The 19,318-nt window shown below is 40.5% G+C and overlaps 1 protein-coding gene across 1 annotated transcript; it reads left to right on the top strand.

Annotated features, from left to right (window-relative positions):
• Window positions 1-845: 845 nt before the first annotated feature.
• On the top strand, window positions 846-18,537 carry myofl (myoferlin like; the record flags this gene model as incomplete). The annotated part of the gene is made up of 54 exons (XM_079229536.1): window positions 846-933; window positions 1,374-1,429; window positions 1,574-1,665; window positions 3,763-3,871; window positions 4,094-4,184; window positions 4,509-4,675; window positions 5,029-5,157; window positions 5,558-5,620; window positions 5,742-5,792; window positions 5,874-5,904; window positions 6,013-6,128; window positions 6,254-6,380; window positions 6,474-6,577; window positions 6,670-6,738; window positions 6,843-6,886; window positions 6,966-7,048; window positions 7,144-7,176; window positions 7,306-7,430; window positions 7,541-7,654; window positions 7,910-8,087; window positions 8,327-8,451; window positions 8,538-8,647; window positions 8,799-8,991; window positions 9,082-9,237; window positions 9,327-9,458; window positions 9,555-9,718; window positions 10,122-10,236; window positions 10,645-10,747; window positions 10,861-11,000; window positions 11,087-11,251; window positions 11,433-11,520; window positions 11,667-11,744; window positions 11,901-12,082; window positions 12,200-12,358; window positions 12,440-12,541; window positions 12,750-12,911; window positions 13,025-13,190; window positions 13,277-13,347; window positions 13,444-13,458; window positions 13,546-13,644; window positions 14,027-14,155; window positions 14,588-14,743; window positions 14,876-14,967; window positions 15,590-15,760; window positions 15,868-16,016; window positions 16,233-16,372; window positions 16,510-16,598; window positions 16,674-16,769; window positions 16,903-17,044; window positions 17,166-17,265; window positions 17,440-17,633; window positions 17,717-17,826; window positions 17,938-18,085; window positions 18,225-18,537. The coding sequence occupies 54 exons, from the start codon at window positions 846-848 to the stop codon at window positions 18,261-18,263; spliced, it is 6,150 nt and encodes a 2,049-aa protein (XP_079085662.1). The 3' UTR covers window positions 18,264-18,537.
• Between the last annotated feature and the right edge of the window lie 781 nt (window positions 18,538-19,318).

Here is a 19,318-nt window from a genome sequence, read left to right as displayed (position 1 = left end):
TCAACCTGGATGCGGGTCTTACTAACGTGAGGCTAGCTAAACGACAACTCAGTACCCATCAGATATTTACAGGTTAAAGATGGTTTTGTTCGCCGGTAACATCTAACATAACGTGACCGACAATGTAGCTAGCTCGGTAACTAGCTAACCTTATCTTTAAATGCCTACGTCACCAGGCCCACGGTACTAACCTGGTATTACTAACCAGGTACTAATATGGTAGTAATCTGGAATTAGTAGCCTGGTACTAACCTGGTAGTGAACTGGTACTACCTTGGTATTAGTAATCTAATACAAACCTGGTAGTAATCTTGTGTAAGTTGTGTATATGTCTTATCAAAGTATGGAGTGACGGCTAAACTACCGCAAGTGAGTATATTTAAAGGTTATACCGCTAGTTTACGTCGTTATTTCTGACACCATAGGATGGAGGGCCGCATGACGCCTCTGGGGGGCGCTGCAGCACACGAGAAGAGAGGAGGACCATCTCCGCAGATTTGCCTGGATGGCACTTGATTTAACTCACAGCTCTGCACAACTCTGCAATATTTAGTTATACGCATGGCGCCTTTTGAAAGATAACGAGAAAACTAGGCTTTCCTTTCTTCCGGGTCTCTTTCTCGCCTACCCTGGTGACGGCTGGTGTGTTTGGTGCCTCTGACTCATGAGTGAGGCTGCCCTCTGCTATCCAGCCCTCTGGGATCCAGCCCTCTGGTATCCTCCAGCCCCAAATCCTCTCCCCCCTGCACATCTGTGCGTTTCTCAGTTCCCTCTGTCACGGATCCTCTCTTCTCTCCATGGAATATGATTCATTTCGCTGAATAAATTGGGACTTAAATATCAAAATGCTTCGCGTAATTGTGGAGTCGGCTAGTGGGATTCCCAAAAAGAAAATTGGAAATCCAGATCCCATCGCTGCGATTGTCTTTAGAGGTGAGACTATTGCTTTTACTTTTTTTTTCTCTGCCGTATGCTCTATTTAACTATTTTTCTTGTCCACACAGTGTCTCACTTTCTATCAAGCTATCATCTTTTTTGTCATCCAAGGTTTTGGACATCACTTCTGCAGTGAAATGTATTTGCTGTTTACAGTAGTTTGAATGAGTTGGCAGTGACTAATAATCAAAACGAAGTCTATATCCTTATAAGGTCAGAAAATCCCTCTGTCCACAGATGACAGCAACTTGTTTTGGCCTCACAGCTTGAACTTTATATTTACAAAATGCCTTTGTGTATTAAGTGTTCCTCTGTTTCTAGCAGATTGAAAAATGTTGATTTATCTTTTGAGAGGAAGTATCTACCGTTCTCTCTAGGACTGTTAAACCAGATTATGAGTTTTTGCAAATACATGGTGCTCTTTGTTGTGTTTACAGGTGAAAAGAAGAAAACCAAAACAATTGATAATGAATTGAATCCTGTATGGAACGAAGTAAGTGCAGAATGTGTTAACATTTACAGTTTATTGAAATTACTGACCTGAGAGCTGCTGTCATTACCTCAGTTAAAACTACTGCATGTTGTTGTTTTAAAATTTAAATGATTGATTGTAAAGGTGTCTTCCCTGTAATTACAGGTGCTTGAATTTGATCTAAAAGGCTCTTCCTTGGATGCATCTTCATTTATCAGCGTGGTCGTCAAAGACTATGAGACAATCGGCAAAGACAAGTATGTGTATGACAATTATCAGACATTGAAATTATGATATTTGCATAGTTTCATATTGTGTGCTTAAAGTGTGTATTGTTTTTTTTTTGGTAATTAATGAATACATGACCCTCCGCCTACCTCTGAGTATGACTAAATACTGATCATTTAAACACACTGCTATATGTGTGGAGGAGGGCCTGTGAGTGTGAACATCTTTCCCACGACTAAGTGGAGGCGGTCTTTGAAGAACCCCCCTCCCAAAAAATGAAACACCTATGTTTCGCTTTGTAGTGCAGGTAATAACTGACAGGGAAAACCTCACTACGCCTCAACTGTTTACCTTTTGAGAAGGTAGATGTGTGATTACAATCTGTGAAAGCGTTTGTTTCTTAGCCGTTGTACTACAACAACTATCCTTTATAATAGTGTGGCTGAGAGGAGAGCAGCATGTTTTCACTTAACTGAGCTGTATAACCACAATACTCACCACGACCAAGTTAAGACTTGCAGCAGTGTCAGTGAAGAAATGTTTTTGTCTACTTCATAAATGTACTCTCACTCTTACAAGCAATGTTTCCTTAAAAGGAAAAAAAGTAATTTCTTTCTAACCCTCCCCTCCGACGGTAGACTCAGACTGCTTAATTTCTTACTGTATATCTGTTTGTTAGCCATTTTGTAATTGTGATTTTAACTCTTTTTGTCTTTCTGCAGTGCAGTTAAGTAATAATAAGTAATAATAATACTAGTAACAAGTAATACAACTTCCACTGAGTCACTTTAGTGACGGATAGTGTATAATCTAAATTATTCTTGGCTGGCACAAGGGATGGGGGAGGATGGGTGGGTGACTTCTACAGTTACGAACACACAGGGATATTTTTCCATAATCACTGCCCGCAACGCATGAGGGGGGTGAATAAGAGAGCTTGCGTCGGCTTGTCATTGGCACATTTGTGATGACTAGTCGTAACACAGCCTGTAATCCAAAGCGAAATAAACTTTAGACAGAGAGTAAGGCTGATTCTGGAGGGAGATTTGTTGGGCAACACTTTGTGACCAACTCTCCCCCATGTCTTCAATCTAGGAAAATCTAGAAAAGGAATTTGACTCAAGAAACCTAACAGAGGGATCTAAACTGTAAACTATCAACATACGCCATTCCACAGACTGCTCAGTTTGTTTGACAAAGATGTAAAGCAATCTTAGCTTTGTTAAAAAGCGATATCTAAGTAGTGGAAAATATATTAGACTGCCAGGCAAATATTTATCTGGGGGGTAACTTGAAACTAGAGTTTGAAAGTTTTGTTTTTTAGTTTCCGAAGCGACGTAACATATACAAATGTTAAGTTGTATAAACCAGTCCTTGCATGTGGCCTCTGCAGTGGTTGAGACACTAAATTCTCTCCTGGGGAGACAGTGAAATGCCTCTCTGTTTTATCCTCCACATTTGACTCGGCTATCCAAGGACAAGCCAAGTGTGTTAAACTCTGTGTAATGATCAACAATGACAACTGTTGAGAAAACATAGCCTGAGCATCAGCAGGCAATGCCTGCTCTCGCGTTGCTTATAAGACTGCCTTTTCACCCCCTTCCTTTGCTTTATATTTGACCACACAGGGCACAGAGCGCCCAGCACATGCTTGTGGTAGATGTTAATTGTTACCATCTTTCTGCTTTTTCTACGTGCCAGTGTAACCAGCTGCTCCTTGTCATACAGCAAAGTATCCATTTTGTTCTCTTAAAAGATGCGACTGCTGCTTACAAATGGCTCTTTTGCCAAAAGCTAGACAGGCAAAATGGATGTTTTTTCTATTTGGTTTGTCGCAAATGTGTTGCAATCCATTGTGGTTAATAATCACTGTTGCTACATGACTTCTGTTGGGTAGAAAACGTAGGTGTTGTTACTCAGCTTGTCATAATATGTGAAGAAGTGAAATTGGGAAGTAGAAAACACCAACTGTCCACGGCAACGAGTAATTACAGTCCCAAACATTGCTTTGAATTCCCTCGTGTGAAAAGGGACAAATTATTGCTTCTCTTCAGCTGAAATTATGCATTTAATGATATGTGTATGATTGTCTGTCGAAAATACAAATAAATGTGATTGCTTTTCAGGTTCATTGGCTCGGCAAAAATCCCTCTGAAAGACTTGGCCAGTGGTCACATGAGGTCCCTCCCATCAAAGAATGTGCCCTTGATCAATGAGAAACAACAGGCTATTGGGGTGAATACCATTAGCAATAATATGTCATACTTTTTATGATCCATAATGTCAGCTAAATCAGCTTCAGCTCTGGCAGTGGATGGTGCCTAGTATCTGTATAGAGCCGCAGGAAGTTGTTGACCATATAGTTAAAGTAGTTGATTATCCTATGATATATAATTGGCATTAGACATATACAGTAGAGCTGTTAATGTTAATGGAGAAAGCATTTTCTTTTTTCAGGCAACCATCAATTTGCTCATTGGGTATGATCCACCAGCTGACACTAACCTAAATGACCAACCTGATGGAGACACGTCTCATGTGGATGCAGGTAAGCAAACAGTTCAGGCTAAGAAAGCAAAAGAGATGGTAGATTTAGATTTGACTTATTCCCTCCCAAAATAACAAAACATCACAATTTGCATTAACTCATTTCCACAGGGTATACAGAGTCAGAATAATTAGCAAACAAAAACACAATGGCAAACAACAATCAGTTAATAAACACACATTAAAAGGGGTATATAATAAGGAATTTTAAATTGTTTAGTTTTTCCAACCAACAACTAACCAAAACACTTTTGAACACAATGAAAACGTGTTTTGGGAATATCGATTTGAATGATTTTGTGATTATTGTGGTCTTGCTCCACAGGAGACAGTGATGAGGGCGATGAGAGAGAGGCGGACGTGGAGGGCGGTCAGACTGCTGGCCCAGGAGCTCCCACTTCCCCAAACCAGCCTGGGAAAGCCAGTCACAAGCCAGTCCGTCTCAGCAGTAAGAGGCATAGGGCCTTGGCCAATAAGCCTCAGGACTTCCAGGTATTGTTCATGTTTTGATTACTGTGTTCCTGGATCATCACAAATGCCAGTTAAGGGTGAAATTCTTAATAATTAATCACATAAATGACAGCAAGCTTCACCAGTGCAAATATACAATGGAACTAACAGAAAGCGCAATATAACATGTATCCCTGATTTGAGAGAATTGCAAACATGGAAACCTTCTATTGATTATGGCTCAGGGAAAACAGTTTCACTGATTTTCTTTGGGACATTTTTTTTTTTATTCCCATAAATGGTCTTTGTAGGTATTTGTCAACCCAAATAAGTCAATGGTACCTTTTCATAAAGGACACAGATAAATTGCCCTTACTGTATCTTCTCATGTCTAGATTCGTATTCGGGTTATCGAGGGTCGACAGTTTCCTGGCAACAACATTAAACCAGTGGTTAAAGTGAATGTATGCGGACAGACCCACAGGACCAGAATTAGAAGAGGAAATAACCCGTTCTTCAATGAGGTAATTAGCCTGCAAAAAGATACCACATCCTATAGAAAGTAATTTGTGACTGATAACTTTTTCCTTTTATCTTGCTTGTCAACATCCACTTCTCTTTTCGCTTTGCTACTGAATCCTTACCAGCTTTAATAACCCTCTGTGGTATTTCTCTCTATGTCGGCAGAAGTGATATGACAGTTGACCTTAAAGGCAGTGTCTGCTTTATCTAACTCCTCTCATATGCGTTTTCCTCTGTCTCAGTTTTTGCCAAAGCATAAGCATCTCACCTTAACAAATTGTAAGTCTGATCATATTTGTCACTATGCCTGATAACAATGTGTGTATCAACATGACATCAACATGTATTGTGCATACAGTGACCAACATACTCATTTATTTGTGACTTGTTTCTGTCCTTCAGATTTTTTTCTACAATGTAAACATGCTCCCTTCAGAGCTGTTTGACGAAAGCATTAGTCTTCGGGTGGGTAGATAACTCCTTTTTAATGCAATTTTCTTTTGCAAACATAGAAAAGAACATTTATTTGTTTTAAAATCAGGACATCTCATCTACTGTAGCTGTAAAGTTGTGTTTTTCTTGACAGGTTTATGACTCCTTCTCCCTCAGAGCTGACAGTCTAATAGGAGAGTTCAAGGTGCGCCAATTAAAGTACCAGCAGGTTGACAGATTTAAAGTTTTTTTAATGATTCAAATGTGTTTATTCTTGCTTACACAGCTGGATGTTGGCTACATCTATGATGGATCAGGTCAGTATTTCCATATAAAATGCATCCTATGTAGAAAATGAAGATTGTATGTATATATTATGTTGTATTGTAGGTGTTTGAACATGTTGAATATTATACTTTGTCCAGGTCATGCCATTATGAGGAAATGGCTCCTCCTGAGTGATCCTGATGACTCTAGCTCAGGGGCCAGAGGTTACCTGAAAGTCAGCATAACTGTTGTGGGCACTGGAGATGACCCACCGGTGTGTGTACTTCTTTCCTACCATCAAGTTTATTTATATTACACACAGAGTACAGATCTGTTTTGAAAAAGACCATGACAAGCGCTCCTCTCTCCCCTCTCTCTCCTCTCCTCTCCTGTGTCCAGACTGAGCGGAAAGATATAAGTGAGGAGAAAGATGACATAGAAAGCAATCTTTTGGTGCCGGCCGGTGTCACAATGCGATGGGCCACACTCAGCCTCAAAGTCTACCGTGCCGAGGATATGCCACAGAGTAAGTGACCAATACATTCCTGCAACCATCGTGCTTTAATTCAATCAAATCACCTTAAAAAAACGAATATTTAGAACCTATTTTTCATTGCAGTGGATGATGCCTTTATCCAGACGGTAAAACGGGTGTTTGGAGGGGACGGAGACAGAAAGAACTTGGTGGATCCATATGTGGAAGTCAGCTTTGCTGGCAAGAAGGTACTTCATATTTGACTTAAACGAACAAAAGATGTCTAAGTGTTCTCACTGTGTAACTTTTATATGTATGCAATGTCATTTTTTTGTTTTAGCTGTGCACCAAAACCATTGAGAAAAATGCTAATCCTGAGTGGAATCAACTCATCAATCTCCAAGTCAAGGTGAGGAAGATGCATATTAAGATGTATCTAATAGCTTAATTAAAATGTCCAAATCACTTAACCCTTCAGCACAAATCAACACATGACTCTGTCTGCATCTTTAGTTCCCGTCCATGTGTGAACGCGTAAAGTTGACTATATATGACTGGTAAGAACTAAAATTCCTACGTGCACAAGTGACAATGATATAAAAAACAATATTTGAAGTGTCAGTTTATTCTTGGCAGGGATCGTCTAACCAAGGATGATGCCATCGGATCAACGTTTTTAAACCTAAGCGAAATGTCTTCCTCTGGTGGAGAGATTGAAGGTAATAATGTAATCTGCATTTTTAGAATGATTATGTTTTGATAATACAATATGACAATTAATATATATGTTTTTTTTTCCCCCCACTGGAAACAGACGCACGGGCTGATTGCAACACAGTGTCTGACTGTACGTAAGAATGGTCATCTGCATGTTTTTTGAGAGTTTAATTAACCCTCTTTTTCTCATGTACCTTATTGCTTCAAAGCCTTGCAACTGACCAGGTGGGTTTTTAAGCAGAGTGTCTTTATGTTACAGTGAGCACTGCAGCATCTGAGGTTGGATTTCTCCCAGCTTTTGGGCCTTGCTATGTCAACCTCTACGGTAGCCCGAGAGAATTCACCGGCCTGCCTGATCCATTCGAGGAACTCAACTTTGGAAAGGTAGACCTACTTTATTGGCTTAGTACAGTCGGTTCAGGACTGTATGTATAGACACATACAGACATTTCACCTGCATGACAATCTGCTCATTGCATTTTGATATGTTTCAGGGTGAAGGGGTCGCCTACAGAGGGAGGGTCCTTGTTGAGCTGTCCACTAAGCTGGATGGGAAAGTTGATAAGAATGTGGATGACATCTGCAGTGATGACATCCTAGTGGCACAGGTATACACTTTGTACTGTAACTACTGCTGTCTCCATATTTCTTTTATTTTTATGATAATCCTTAACATAAAAGGCCCAAAGTTTTTAATCTGTAAGTTCATACATTACTTTTTTTCCTTTAACTTTTTTTTGCAATGTCGCTCAGAAAATATCAATAGCTCAGAATCTAGCAAAATAGGTTTCTAGATGAAAACAGAGACAAAAATAACCTAACCTAACCTCTGACACTTTCACATCGTTTATAATTGAGTGCAGAAATACCAGCGGAGGAGGAAGTTCTCTCTGTGCGCTGTGTTTCACAGTGCGTGCATGCTCCACGAGCCGGGCGAACCAATCCAGTTCGAGGTCAGCATTGGAAACTATGGTAACAAGCTGGACTCCACCTGCAAGCCCCTGTCATCCACCACCCAGTACGGCTTTGCTGTGTTTGATGGTATGAAAAGCTTAAGTCTGCAAGAATACAAAAATTACTCTAAGATTTAGTCTGATATTCATTCGAACTCGGCTGTAACAGTGCATAGTTCATGTTAAACTATTTACCATGCTGTAAATCTTTGTTTAAGGGGTCATGAAGCCAAAGAGAAGGACCACACGGACATCAAATGTGAATGAGCTGTCTCCACCACAACTTGTGTTTACAATGACTGTGTATATTTATTTTCAATCCCACAGGTAATCACTACTATTACCTGCCCTGGGCTGACACTAAGCCCGTAGTGATTCTCACTTCATACTGGGAAGACATCAGCCACCGTCTGGACTCTGTCAACATTCTCCTCTTCATCGCTGAGCGACTGGTGAGAATAAGTTACAGAAGCACATATTGTACACAGGTAGCACTGCTCAGTCATCTCCTTTTATCTGTCTTTGTGATTTATTTTAGGAGTCCAACCTCACCTCTTTAAAAACCGCCATCTTAGCCAAGTTGTCTGAGACACGTCTGGCAGAGATTTGGCTCAAACTCATCAACCACATGATTGAGGACCTGAACAGGTAGGACAGGACCAGACAGAGTCTGAGTACTCATACAACCTACAGGTTGTATGAGTAATGCTATAATGTAACTTCAGGTGGTTGTTAGGGTTGAGTTATGTTATTGTGTTGCTCCCATCCAACATTACTCTCACTTACAAATCTTTAACAGTTTCCAGCTTCCAGTGCTAGAGGGCCAACACAATGTGACTGCACTGGATCTCCAGTTGAAAACCCTGCGTGATGCTGCTGTGGACGGTATCAGAGAGATGGCCAATCGCATGAGAGAGGAGGCCACAGACATCAAGGCTACTGTTGGTGACATTGAGGACTGGTTGGACAGAATCAAGCAGCTGGCAGAGGAGGTCCGGATATGCAAAAAATATAATCTTATGGAACTCAAAAATACATCAAAAACTTAATTATGTAACTGAAATATAGTGTGTCTCCATCAGCCTCAGAACAGCATGCCAGATGTGATAATCTGGATGTTAAGAGGAGAGAAACGAGTGGCTTTTGCTCGACTCCCTGCAAACCAGATCCTGTTTTCAAACTTTAGTGAACAGGCTCGAGGCAAACACTGTGGACGGACCCAGACCATTTTCATGCAGGTACAAAACTAGCCAAGATACAGTAATACATACATATATTTTTAAATTTGCATTTCACTGTTGCCACACTAATAATTTTCGTTTGTCAGTATCCCATGGACAAAAACAAAGGTGTGAAGGTTCCTGTTCAGCTGCGGGTCAACATGTGGCTCGGCCTCTCTGCCCATGAGAAGAAGTTCAACAGCTTCTCAGAGGGAAACTTCAGCGTGTATGCTGAAATGGTACAGTAGCTACACAAAGCATTAGCTTTTATCAAATACATACAGCACATATTGAATCTGATTTCAGTTGTGTTATCTGTGACTTTAATTCCGCAGTATGAGAACCATGCCCATGTTTTGGGGAAGTGGGGAACTACCGGTCTGGTTGGTCGTCATAAGTTCTCCGATGTGACTGGAAAGCTGAAACTCAAGCGAGAACGCTTTCTGCCACCCCGTGGATGGGACTGGGAGGACGACTGGTTTGTTGACCCAGAACAATGGTAAATTTAAGAAACTCACTTTATCATGCACAAGCACACACACTCGCACAGTCGTTCGTGATTCATGACTTGAATAGTCTCAAGCACAAACATCTTGTTATCACTGAACAGTTGGACACACTCCAGAATCCTTATTTCAGCCCTGACCTCTAGATTAATTAGTAAACCTCATAAATCAGTGCTTGTACCAGCCACAGCATGAAGACAATCACAGGAAATGAAAAGGAATTTGGGCATCACTCAGGATTTTGGTTTATGCAGGTCTCCCTCCCACTAAGGCTCATGTAAACAATTTTAGTTCTCCGAAGCTCGTCTTCCTGAGATTTATCATGGTCCTACATCGCTGCTGTCTGAGTCACACAGCTTCTCAACAACCTTTGTACTTTGGTGGTGTTTTCTCCAGCCTGTTGACAGAAGCAGACGCGGGCCACACAGAGTTCACAGACGAAGTCTTTCGGAATGAGACCCGTTTCCCTGGTGGGGAGTGGAAGCCCGCGACAGAGTCCTACACAGACGTGGTACGACCTACTGCTTTCACACAGATATACACACATTTCATTTTTGAGAAACATGTGGGAGAAGATAACAGGACAAAAGCTTGCCTGTTCATTTTAGTTTCCAATATTATCAGTTTTTTTTTTTTGGGTCACTCAAAGATAACTATTAACCAAACTGCTCAGTTCTTTGGAGCATTTTTTAATCTTTCAGCTTGTTGTTTTAGTTTCATGGGCGACAACTCTACTATTGGATTCACTTTTATTCCAGAAACCTCTCTAATAAACGCACTGTATGCTACTAGCAACAAAAACTAGCAAAATAAATGAGTTAAATAATGCAGGTTTAACGATTATAGGCAATGATGGGGATGTCAATAGAAATTCTTTACGTAGAGTCAATTTGCTTAAATTAGGGTCTGTGTTGTCTAGAATGGAGAAACGGTTCAAAGCCCAGAAGAGTTTGAGTGTCCAGCTGGATGGAGATGGGAAGATGACTGGAGCTTTGACTGCGACAAAGCTGTTGATGAGAAAGGTAACATGAACACTAAAACTAAACGATATGATCAAAATCTTCTCTTCATTGTGTTTGCATCTTTGAAGTATAATTGGTCTGTGTGTATGTCTGTGTGTGTCTTATGGCACTAGGTTGGGAATACGGAGTTACCATTCCTCCTAATGATAAGCCCAAATCATGGGTTGCAACAGAGAAAATGTATCATGTCCATCGCAGGAAGAGATTCATTAGACCACGAACGAAGATATCTGATAAAATGGCTGTTACTGAGGTGAGGAAGAGGAGATAAAGAGTAGATTTGAGCGATGTTGTGAGTGCAATTTCTCATTATATTTCCTGTCCTTGTCTCTTCTACAGAAGCGAGAATCAGGGGAAGGCTGGGAATACTCCTCCCTGATTGGCTGGAAGTTCCACAGGAAGGAACGTTCCGCTGACACGTTCCGCCGCCGTCGCTGGCGAAGGAGGATGGTCCCATCAGACTGCATCGGTTCCTCCGCCATCTTCAGGCTGGAAGGAGCATTAGTGAGTCCTCTCAGAAACTCGACTAGTTGTATTCTTACATTTATAGTTTGTAGTTACTTTATGCCATCTGAGTCATAGCCTCTCATTATTATTTTGCATGTGAGTGTTCCGGTCAGATGTTGGCAAATCACTCAGGAAGTTTGTTTTGGTTGTTTTGGTTGTTTTGGCGTTTTGTTAACAGGGAGTCGATGTTGACGAGAAGGCCAGTACAACGGATGCAGCCAAACTATTTGGGGCCAACACACCCACTGTTTCCTGCCACTTCAGCCGTAAGTTGTTGGGTCAGACAAAGCTGATTGCTGGTCACTTATGCTGATTGTTTCTTTAAACGTCTTGATGCACAATAACATTATATAAAGAAGTCAGTTATTACATTTTACAGTTGAACATGCTGATACATGTTATCTCCCTTCAGAGTCTCACCTTTACCATCTGAGAGTGTACGTGTATCAGGCGAGGAATCTCTGTGCCATGGACAAAGACAGCTTCTCAGGTAAACTCAAAGCAAAGTGCAAGCCTGGTCAAGAGGAATACATGGAAATTACTCACGATGTACAATTTTACCACAGTATAAATTCTATTAAACAGCACAGATTCACATGTTCTGTCTCGTATTTCCATCAAAATAAATACTCCTGGTCCTCCCCAGATCCCTACGCTCATGTGTCATTCCTCCATGTGAGTAAGACTACTGAAGTCATAAGGTCCACCCTGAACCCCACATGGGATCAGACTCTCATCTTTGAAAACATTGAAATCCACGGAGACCCACAAACCATTGCCCGCAACCCTCCTGATGTGGTGTTGGAGCTGTGTGACAGTGATCAAGTAGTACGTTGAATATTTAATCTGCCAAATCCGATCACTTCCAGACATTCATCCTAGAAATGCAACTTGGGTTCGTGGTTGATGTAATCAGGCTATGCTACATCTCGCTTTATCTCCAAGGGTAAAGATGAACCCCTGGGTCGCTGCACATGCCCTCCAGTAGTGAAACTGAACCCCAGTGTGGCTGTCAACCCTAAACTGCTCTGGTTCCCGGTCACCAAAAAAGGTTGCAGTGCTGGGGAGATACTGCTAGCTGCAGAACTCATGCTGAAGAACAAGGTAAAGAAGGAAGTAGAAAAAGTAAACACACATAACTTTAACTATGACAATGTATTTAGGAGACTGTGCTTTGCCGTCCAGGTGAATGATGGAGATATGCCCCTAGTGCCTCCTCGCCGGGGGGAGAAGCTCTACATGGTTCCGCAGGGAATCAGGCCTGTGGTGCAGCTCACTGCGATTGAGGTACACCATCCCGCCATCCTGCTCCTTTGGCAGGATTCCCTTCACACACATTACTTGATCAGACAAGACCAGCCCAACCCTAAGATTGTTGTTGTGGTTGCATTACTCATCTGTAATTCTCTTCCATCTGTATCCTACCACCATGCTCGTCCTTTAATCTGCCCATACACCTTTTTCAAACTGTGTTAATGTGTTTATTTGTTCCAAGGTCTTGACTTGGGGCTTGAGGAATATGAAGACCTACCAGTTAGCCACAGTTTGCTCCCCCAGTTTGATAGTGGAGTGTGGTGGTGAGATTGTTCAAACCGCTGTAGTCAAGAACTTCAAAAAGAACCCCAACTTCCCTGGATCTGTGCTGCTGCTCAAAGTGGTATACACGCCCTTGAACTTTCTAGAATACATATTCAGACACCTGCAAGTGTTTCATGTCTAGACTCATCCATGTTTTCTTACAAGTTCTGTACTATTGTTTTCTCGCCTTAGCTTCTGCCCAAAGAGGAGATGTACACCCCTCCTATTGTGCTGAAGGTAATCGACCACCGGCCTTTCGGTAGGAAGCCAATAGTGGGCCAGTGCACCATCGACTGCTTGGAGAGGTTCCGCTGTGATCCGTATCGCATTAACAGTGAAGTCTGCATGTCTGCCAGAGGTAAATACAAAGATGCATGCAGATACATGAACACTCAGCTACATACAGTAGAGGCTTATTGTATCCTGTTTGCATTGACTTTGCAGTGGTAATGATAGCTGCTGCCCAGGGAGATGTTGTCATAGACATTGAGGAGAGACCCATTGTAAAAACTGAGGTAAATAATAATACTCTCACAAAAGGTGGGAGACACTATTTCTAAGTTTATTTACTTTTATTGATACATATTCTTTGTTTGCTTCCCACTTTGCAGCTTCAAGCAGAAATGGTGAGATTCTCTCTTTTCAGAGATCTACAGTGTACTGATAAATAACAGCTCTAAAAATACTAAGTTCATCATTATTTCCCATCGTAGGAGGAGGAAACCATAGACTGGTGGAGTAAGTTCTATGCCTCTGTTGGAGAACAGGAAAAGTGTGGTCCTTACCTGAAAAAGGGATACGACACATTACACGTAAGAACATGTCGTTGCACAGCGCAAAAACATTTTTTTGATTTTATCTCATCGTTTTTCTTTGATTGTGTTGGTTCTACAAGCAGCAGCAAGCTAGATGTGACAGACTGCGTTGTGACCAGAAAGTCCTTGTTCTCAATCCTTTGAAATAAGTTTGTAGGAGTATATATCCCAAACAGAGAGAGACAATAGTAGTCAAACATTAGGGAGACTCAGTAGATAAGTTAAGTTCAGGTTTAGTGAAGGTTTTTAAATGAAAAAAGTAGACAAATTTTATCTTATAGTATAAAATCTTATAGTAATAGTAATAAAATCTTATAGTAATGCAAGTTTGACTTATTTTTGTATCGCAGATAGTACAACAGTCTGTAATTGTTTTCAGGTGTTTAACGGGGAACTCGAAGAGGTTGCACAGTTCCAGGGATTCACTGATTTCTGCAGCACATTCAAACTTCAGCGAGGGAAGAATGAACATGACGAAGATGATCCCTCTGTGGTGGGAGAGTTCAAGGTGAAGAAGTGAGATTTTGTAGAAATATTCCAGTCATCAAGCATCATTATACTTGAACTATTGTAACATGAGAAAACTCTGCGTTTGCTGTTGGAAAGCCATGTCTGCCATCTGGTGGAATATTTATGAATTGCATAGACATAATAGCAGTCAAAATGTATTAAAAGATTGACCAAGTTGAGTGGCAACATCAGTAACTTAATATTTAGACTCATACTTTTTGATTTGTTGGACTGTGGACATCTGATCAGTTTTCATTCCAGCGGTTTATTTTTCAGGTAGAATGACAAACCCCAGAGATTTAATTTATCATCTGTGATTGTAAAATCTATTTTAGGTAGGAACATGGTCTTATGTTCCGGTGTGAATGTGATTATCTTATTGATAAGACGGTATATCACTAATGGTGCTTTCCTCCTTGGTGATATTCAGGGCTCATTCAAGATTTACCCACTGTCCGATGACCCAGGGGTGCCAGCTCCACCCCGCCAGTTCAGAGAGCTTCCTGAGAGCGGTCCTCAGGAGTGCCTGGTCAGAATTTATGTGGTGCGCTGTCTTGACCTGCAGCCGAAGGATACGAATGGCATGGTGAGTATTATATGACGCTACGTCTGACCAACCATCTGGTTTTGGGATAATGCATTGAGTCACAATTACAACCATGCTCTAGATTGTATTTAATGTAAGAAATGATGAAATATGTTTCTGTTCTCATTTCAGTGTGACCCATATGTGAAGATTGCACTGGGAAGGAAAACACTGGATGACAGAGATAACTACAAACCAAACACCCTTAACCCAGAGTTTGGGAGGTGAGACTGAACCTTTTGGTATTGTATTATTTGTTCAAATGATTTTCACTGCTTTTAAAGGAATACTTCACCTCCAAAATGCCCATCTGTGGATTAATTACTCATGCATGTCTACAAGGTGATGGAAGAATCCCAAAACCAAGAAATGAGGTCAACAATTTTGTTTACAGCAAAACTATAAAACATCCGTTTACAAACTCTCACACAACTTTTGCAGTATAATCAGAGTCTCGTTTATCCAGTCGTACAATCACTACTTCCCAAACACATGCATCTTTGCTAAAACCTTAATATTTAAAACACGGTCTCACTTTTGCATAGGTGTGTAGCACACTTATTGGTTTTACCCTGTTTTAGCAAAGATGCATGTTTTGGGAAGGTGTAAGTATACAACGGGACAAATTACATTTGGAAGCTGCACATGCTGTGTGAGAGTTTGTAAATGGATGTTTTGATATAGTTTTGCTGTTGTTAATCGCAGCCCCCATTTACTTGAATTCAACAAGACTTTTCACCGTTGATTTATTGATATACAAATGGTCATTTTGGGGTTGATGTATTCTTTTAAGCTTCTTAGGACATAAAAGGCAACACACATTTGATGTTCTCGATTTCTGTCCAGGATGTTTGAGATGTCCTGCTTCCTGCCTCAAGACAAGGACCTGAAGATTTCTGTGTATGACTATGATTTACTGAGCAGAGATGAAAAAGTAGGTGAGACAGTCATCGATTTGGAGAACAGACTCCTGTCTCGTTTCAGGTCCTGCTGTGGCCTGCCACAGACTTATTGTGTGTAAGTATGTACTCCCACAGCCACAGAACAGTACAGTACAGTACAGTTGATACAGCAAACAAAGTAAGCCTCAAAGCCAAGCTAATAAAGCTACAATGTTCTTGCAGCTCAGGGATCAATCAGTGGAGAGACCAGCAGAAGCCTTCTCAGATCCTCCAGAACGTGGCCCGAGTCAGTGGCGTTCCTCCTCCACGCATAGAGGGAGACGGCAGCTCCCTGTCTTTCTCTGAAAAACAATACAGCCTGCAAGAATTTGGTAATGCCCTATTATCATGATTTTAGTAGAATTATTATTTATATTATCTCAAGGACCATGTTTTTATTTGTATTTTATTTTTTTGCCTTGTAGACTATTTAACCATTATTAAGTATTCTGCTGCAGTTGCATTTTGGCTTATCTGTGATATTAACATTTTCTACAGTGCACTATCCTTTTATCCTTGACTTTTGTGGTTTGCCATGTGCTTTGCAGAGGCAAACACTGTGATTAACCCGCACTTAGGTGCAGCCAGAGAGAGGCTGGCTCTGCATGTCCTCAGAAACCAGGGCTTGGTACCAGAGCATGTGGAGACCAGAACCTTGTGCAGCTCCCACCAACCCAACTTGTCTCAGGTTAAATCAACAATAACACTTTTTTAGTAGAGTTACAAGAAGTAGAGATAAAGTATGAAGCTAATGCTCTGTACAATTAATATTTTTAAATTGTTGTAAGCTTTGTTTCAAAGACTCATCATTTTCCCCAAATACAGGGACAAATACAAATGTGGGTGGACATTTTCCCCAAGAGCCTTGGTTTGCCAGGGCCCCCATGTGATATCACGCCACGCAAAGCCAAGAAGTAAGAGACACTTGACTAAATAATGTTTTATCGTAGTTCATCCAAGGATAAAATATAACAGTATATTTAAAATAGGTACGTTTTGCGAGCCATCATTTGGAACACAACTGATGTTACTCTGGACGAAAGAAGCATCACTGGAGAAGATATGAGTGACATCTACGTTAAAGGGTACATTCCTCGTCCTGTCTCTTAGCTCAGCCCTTTTTTTGTGTTTACACATGTTTTACTTTATGCATTTTTGTACACCACTGGACTCATTCACAAATAGCCAATCTGACTTTGACATTATCGTGTTTCCTAGATGGATGCCAGGTATGGAGGAAAACAAGCAGAAGACCGATGTCCACTACAGATCCCTGGATGGTGATGGAAATTTCAACTGGAGGTTCATCTTTGGGTTTGACTACCTGCCTGCTGAGCAGCTGTGTGTTGTCTCGAGGAAAGTGAGTGAGATTGTGAAGCAGGGACAAAGAATCAAGGGACTGTTGCTATAACCGTATTTTTTTTTTGTCATGCTGCTATGGTTGCAGGTAATGATCTGAATAAAGTGTCTGTCTTTTACAGGAACACTTTTGGAATCTTGACAAAACTGAATGTAGGACTCCTCCTAAATTGATCATCCAGATTTGGGACAATGACAAATTCTCCTTGGATGACTACTTAGGTGAAACAGCATTGTTATTAACCCCATTTTATGCCGTAATAACAGTAGTTATCACGGCAAAATCACAGCATATTCAGTAGTTCTCTCTGCGAGAGAGAACTAGTCTCTCTCTGCGAGAGAGAACTACTGCATAGGAGACTAATTACATTTTTTTTATCTATATATTTGTTACAGGTACAGTTGAACTGGACCTTCTCAATCTGATCTCTCCTGCTAAGAGCCCAGAAAAGTGCAGTCTGAAGATGTTGCCTGGGATAGTGGGCTCAGTCGCCTCCAAAAAACCTCTGCCCAACTCGCTCTTCTCCCAAAAGTCTGTCAGAGGCTGGTGGCCATGCATGATCGAGCAGGACAGGAAACATGTGCTTGGTGTATGTTTATGGCAACAGCACAGTTCCTAGTTAAGTTTTTTTCTCTTGGTTACTGTTTAAGACTGTGTTTCAAACCTCTGCAGGGTAAAGTAGAGATGACACTGGAAATAGTGGAGGAGAAAGAGATGGAAGAGAAACCTGCTGGGAAAGGCAGAGATGAGCCAAACATGAATCCCAGACTAGAACAACCCAAGTAATAAATCCTTCAAAAAATAAAAAAAATACATGGAATATATGGTTTTCTAGTTCTATGAGTTGCTTAACATGAATTATGTGAATGTTGCTTTCTTTCTTCATTCAACAGCCGCCCTGACACGTCATTCTTCTGGTTTACAAACCCTTGCAAGACCATGAAGTTCATTGTTTGGCGCAGATTCAAATGGATTTTCCTTGCAGCGATTCTTCTTCTGCTGGTCCTCTTGTTCCTTGGGATCCTGTTCTACTCCCTACCAGTATGATTACTTAGTTTACTGATCATTTATTATTTCTATATTTTTTTAACTTTTATAAATAATTTGTATCTATCGCACATATTCTTTTAACAGTATTTTGTAATCTGAGTGAATACTAATGCCTATTCTATATCCACAGAATTACATCTCAATGAAGATTGTGAAGCCTTTCTCTTAAGGAGCCTTGCAGAGAAGATGTCTGCGTTCCTGCTGCAGAATTTGCAGTCCTCTTGACCATCTTCATCCCTCAGGAATATGCAATAACTTCCTCTGTTGATGCCATAACAGACTGATATTCAGCTTTCTAATCTCACATAATCAACCTGGCTGGTCTAATTTTTTGCACTCTCAGTATTAGAGTATATTTCTTGTGATGCAAATATCTCTTATGTTAAAATATAAAACAAAACAAATCAAGATTGTCAAGAATGATAGATTTTAATAAAATGTGTTATAAAGAAGTTGTTCATATTTTTGCCCACATTTGAAATCAGCACAACTGTTTGAATACTATCTATTGATATAGGAGTATTAACCATGGAAAAAAAAAAATAATAATAAACCTTAGTACCAACGTTAAGTTAGTAATATAAAAAAGAGATACACCTTCTGTCCATTATAGGTTGTTAAGATATTACAAAGTGCATTAACATGGTGGTTAACGCAACCTATTTAGATGTATAGCCTAGTATTTTAGTAAAATTCACTATATTTCCAAAGAAAGAAGATACATCAAATACAATTACAACAGCAGTGCTATCTCAAATTAACTTAAAGCTATCAAGTAAAGAAAACAACTTTAGAGCATTCTTGTCTTTCACATGTTTCAGTGATATTCTTCCAATGCATCAAACTGGGTTTAGTCTTGAAGTATCTGTATTTATCTGTGAAGAACTTCCCAAGTAGCAACACAACATTTCAACACAGACAACAGATATAACTGTCTTCACAGTGACAACTCAATCCCCATGGACTGTAACAAGCTCTGCAAATCACTCCATAAGGACTGCAGTGAGCCACACACAAAACACATGTTCCAAACTTTCAATTTCACTTTTACAAAGTACACAGTTGTGCCAACACTCATGCCAAAATTAAACCGCAGTCTTAAGACTTTGTATTTGTTGGGTAGCCCTCATTTAGGATCTTGAAGTTCACCTATTGTATGTGGGGAGGAAGTATAAATGTAATGTATCCGTACTTTTCCCCTTCTATTTGTTTATTAACGGTTCC

The sequence above is a fragment of the Taurulus bubalis genome, assembly GCF_910589615.1.
Source record: "Taurulus bubalis genome assembly, chromosome: 14".
NCBI classification, from domain to species: Eukaryota; Metazoa; Chordata; class Actinopteri; order Perciformes; family Cottidae; genus Taurulus; species Taurulus bubalis.
The sequence above is the reverse complement of the archived record's forward strand: the minus strand, read 5'-3'. Positions and strand labels throughout refer to the sequence as shown.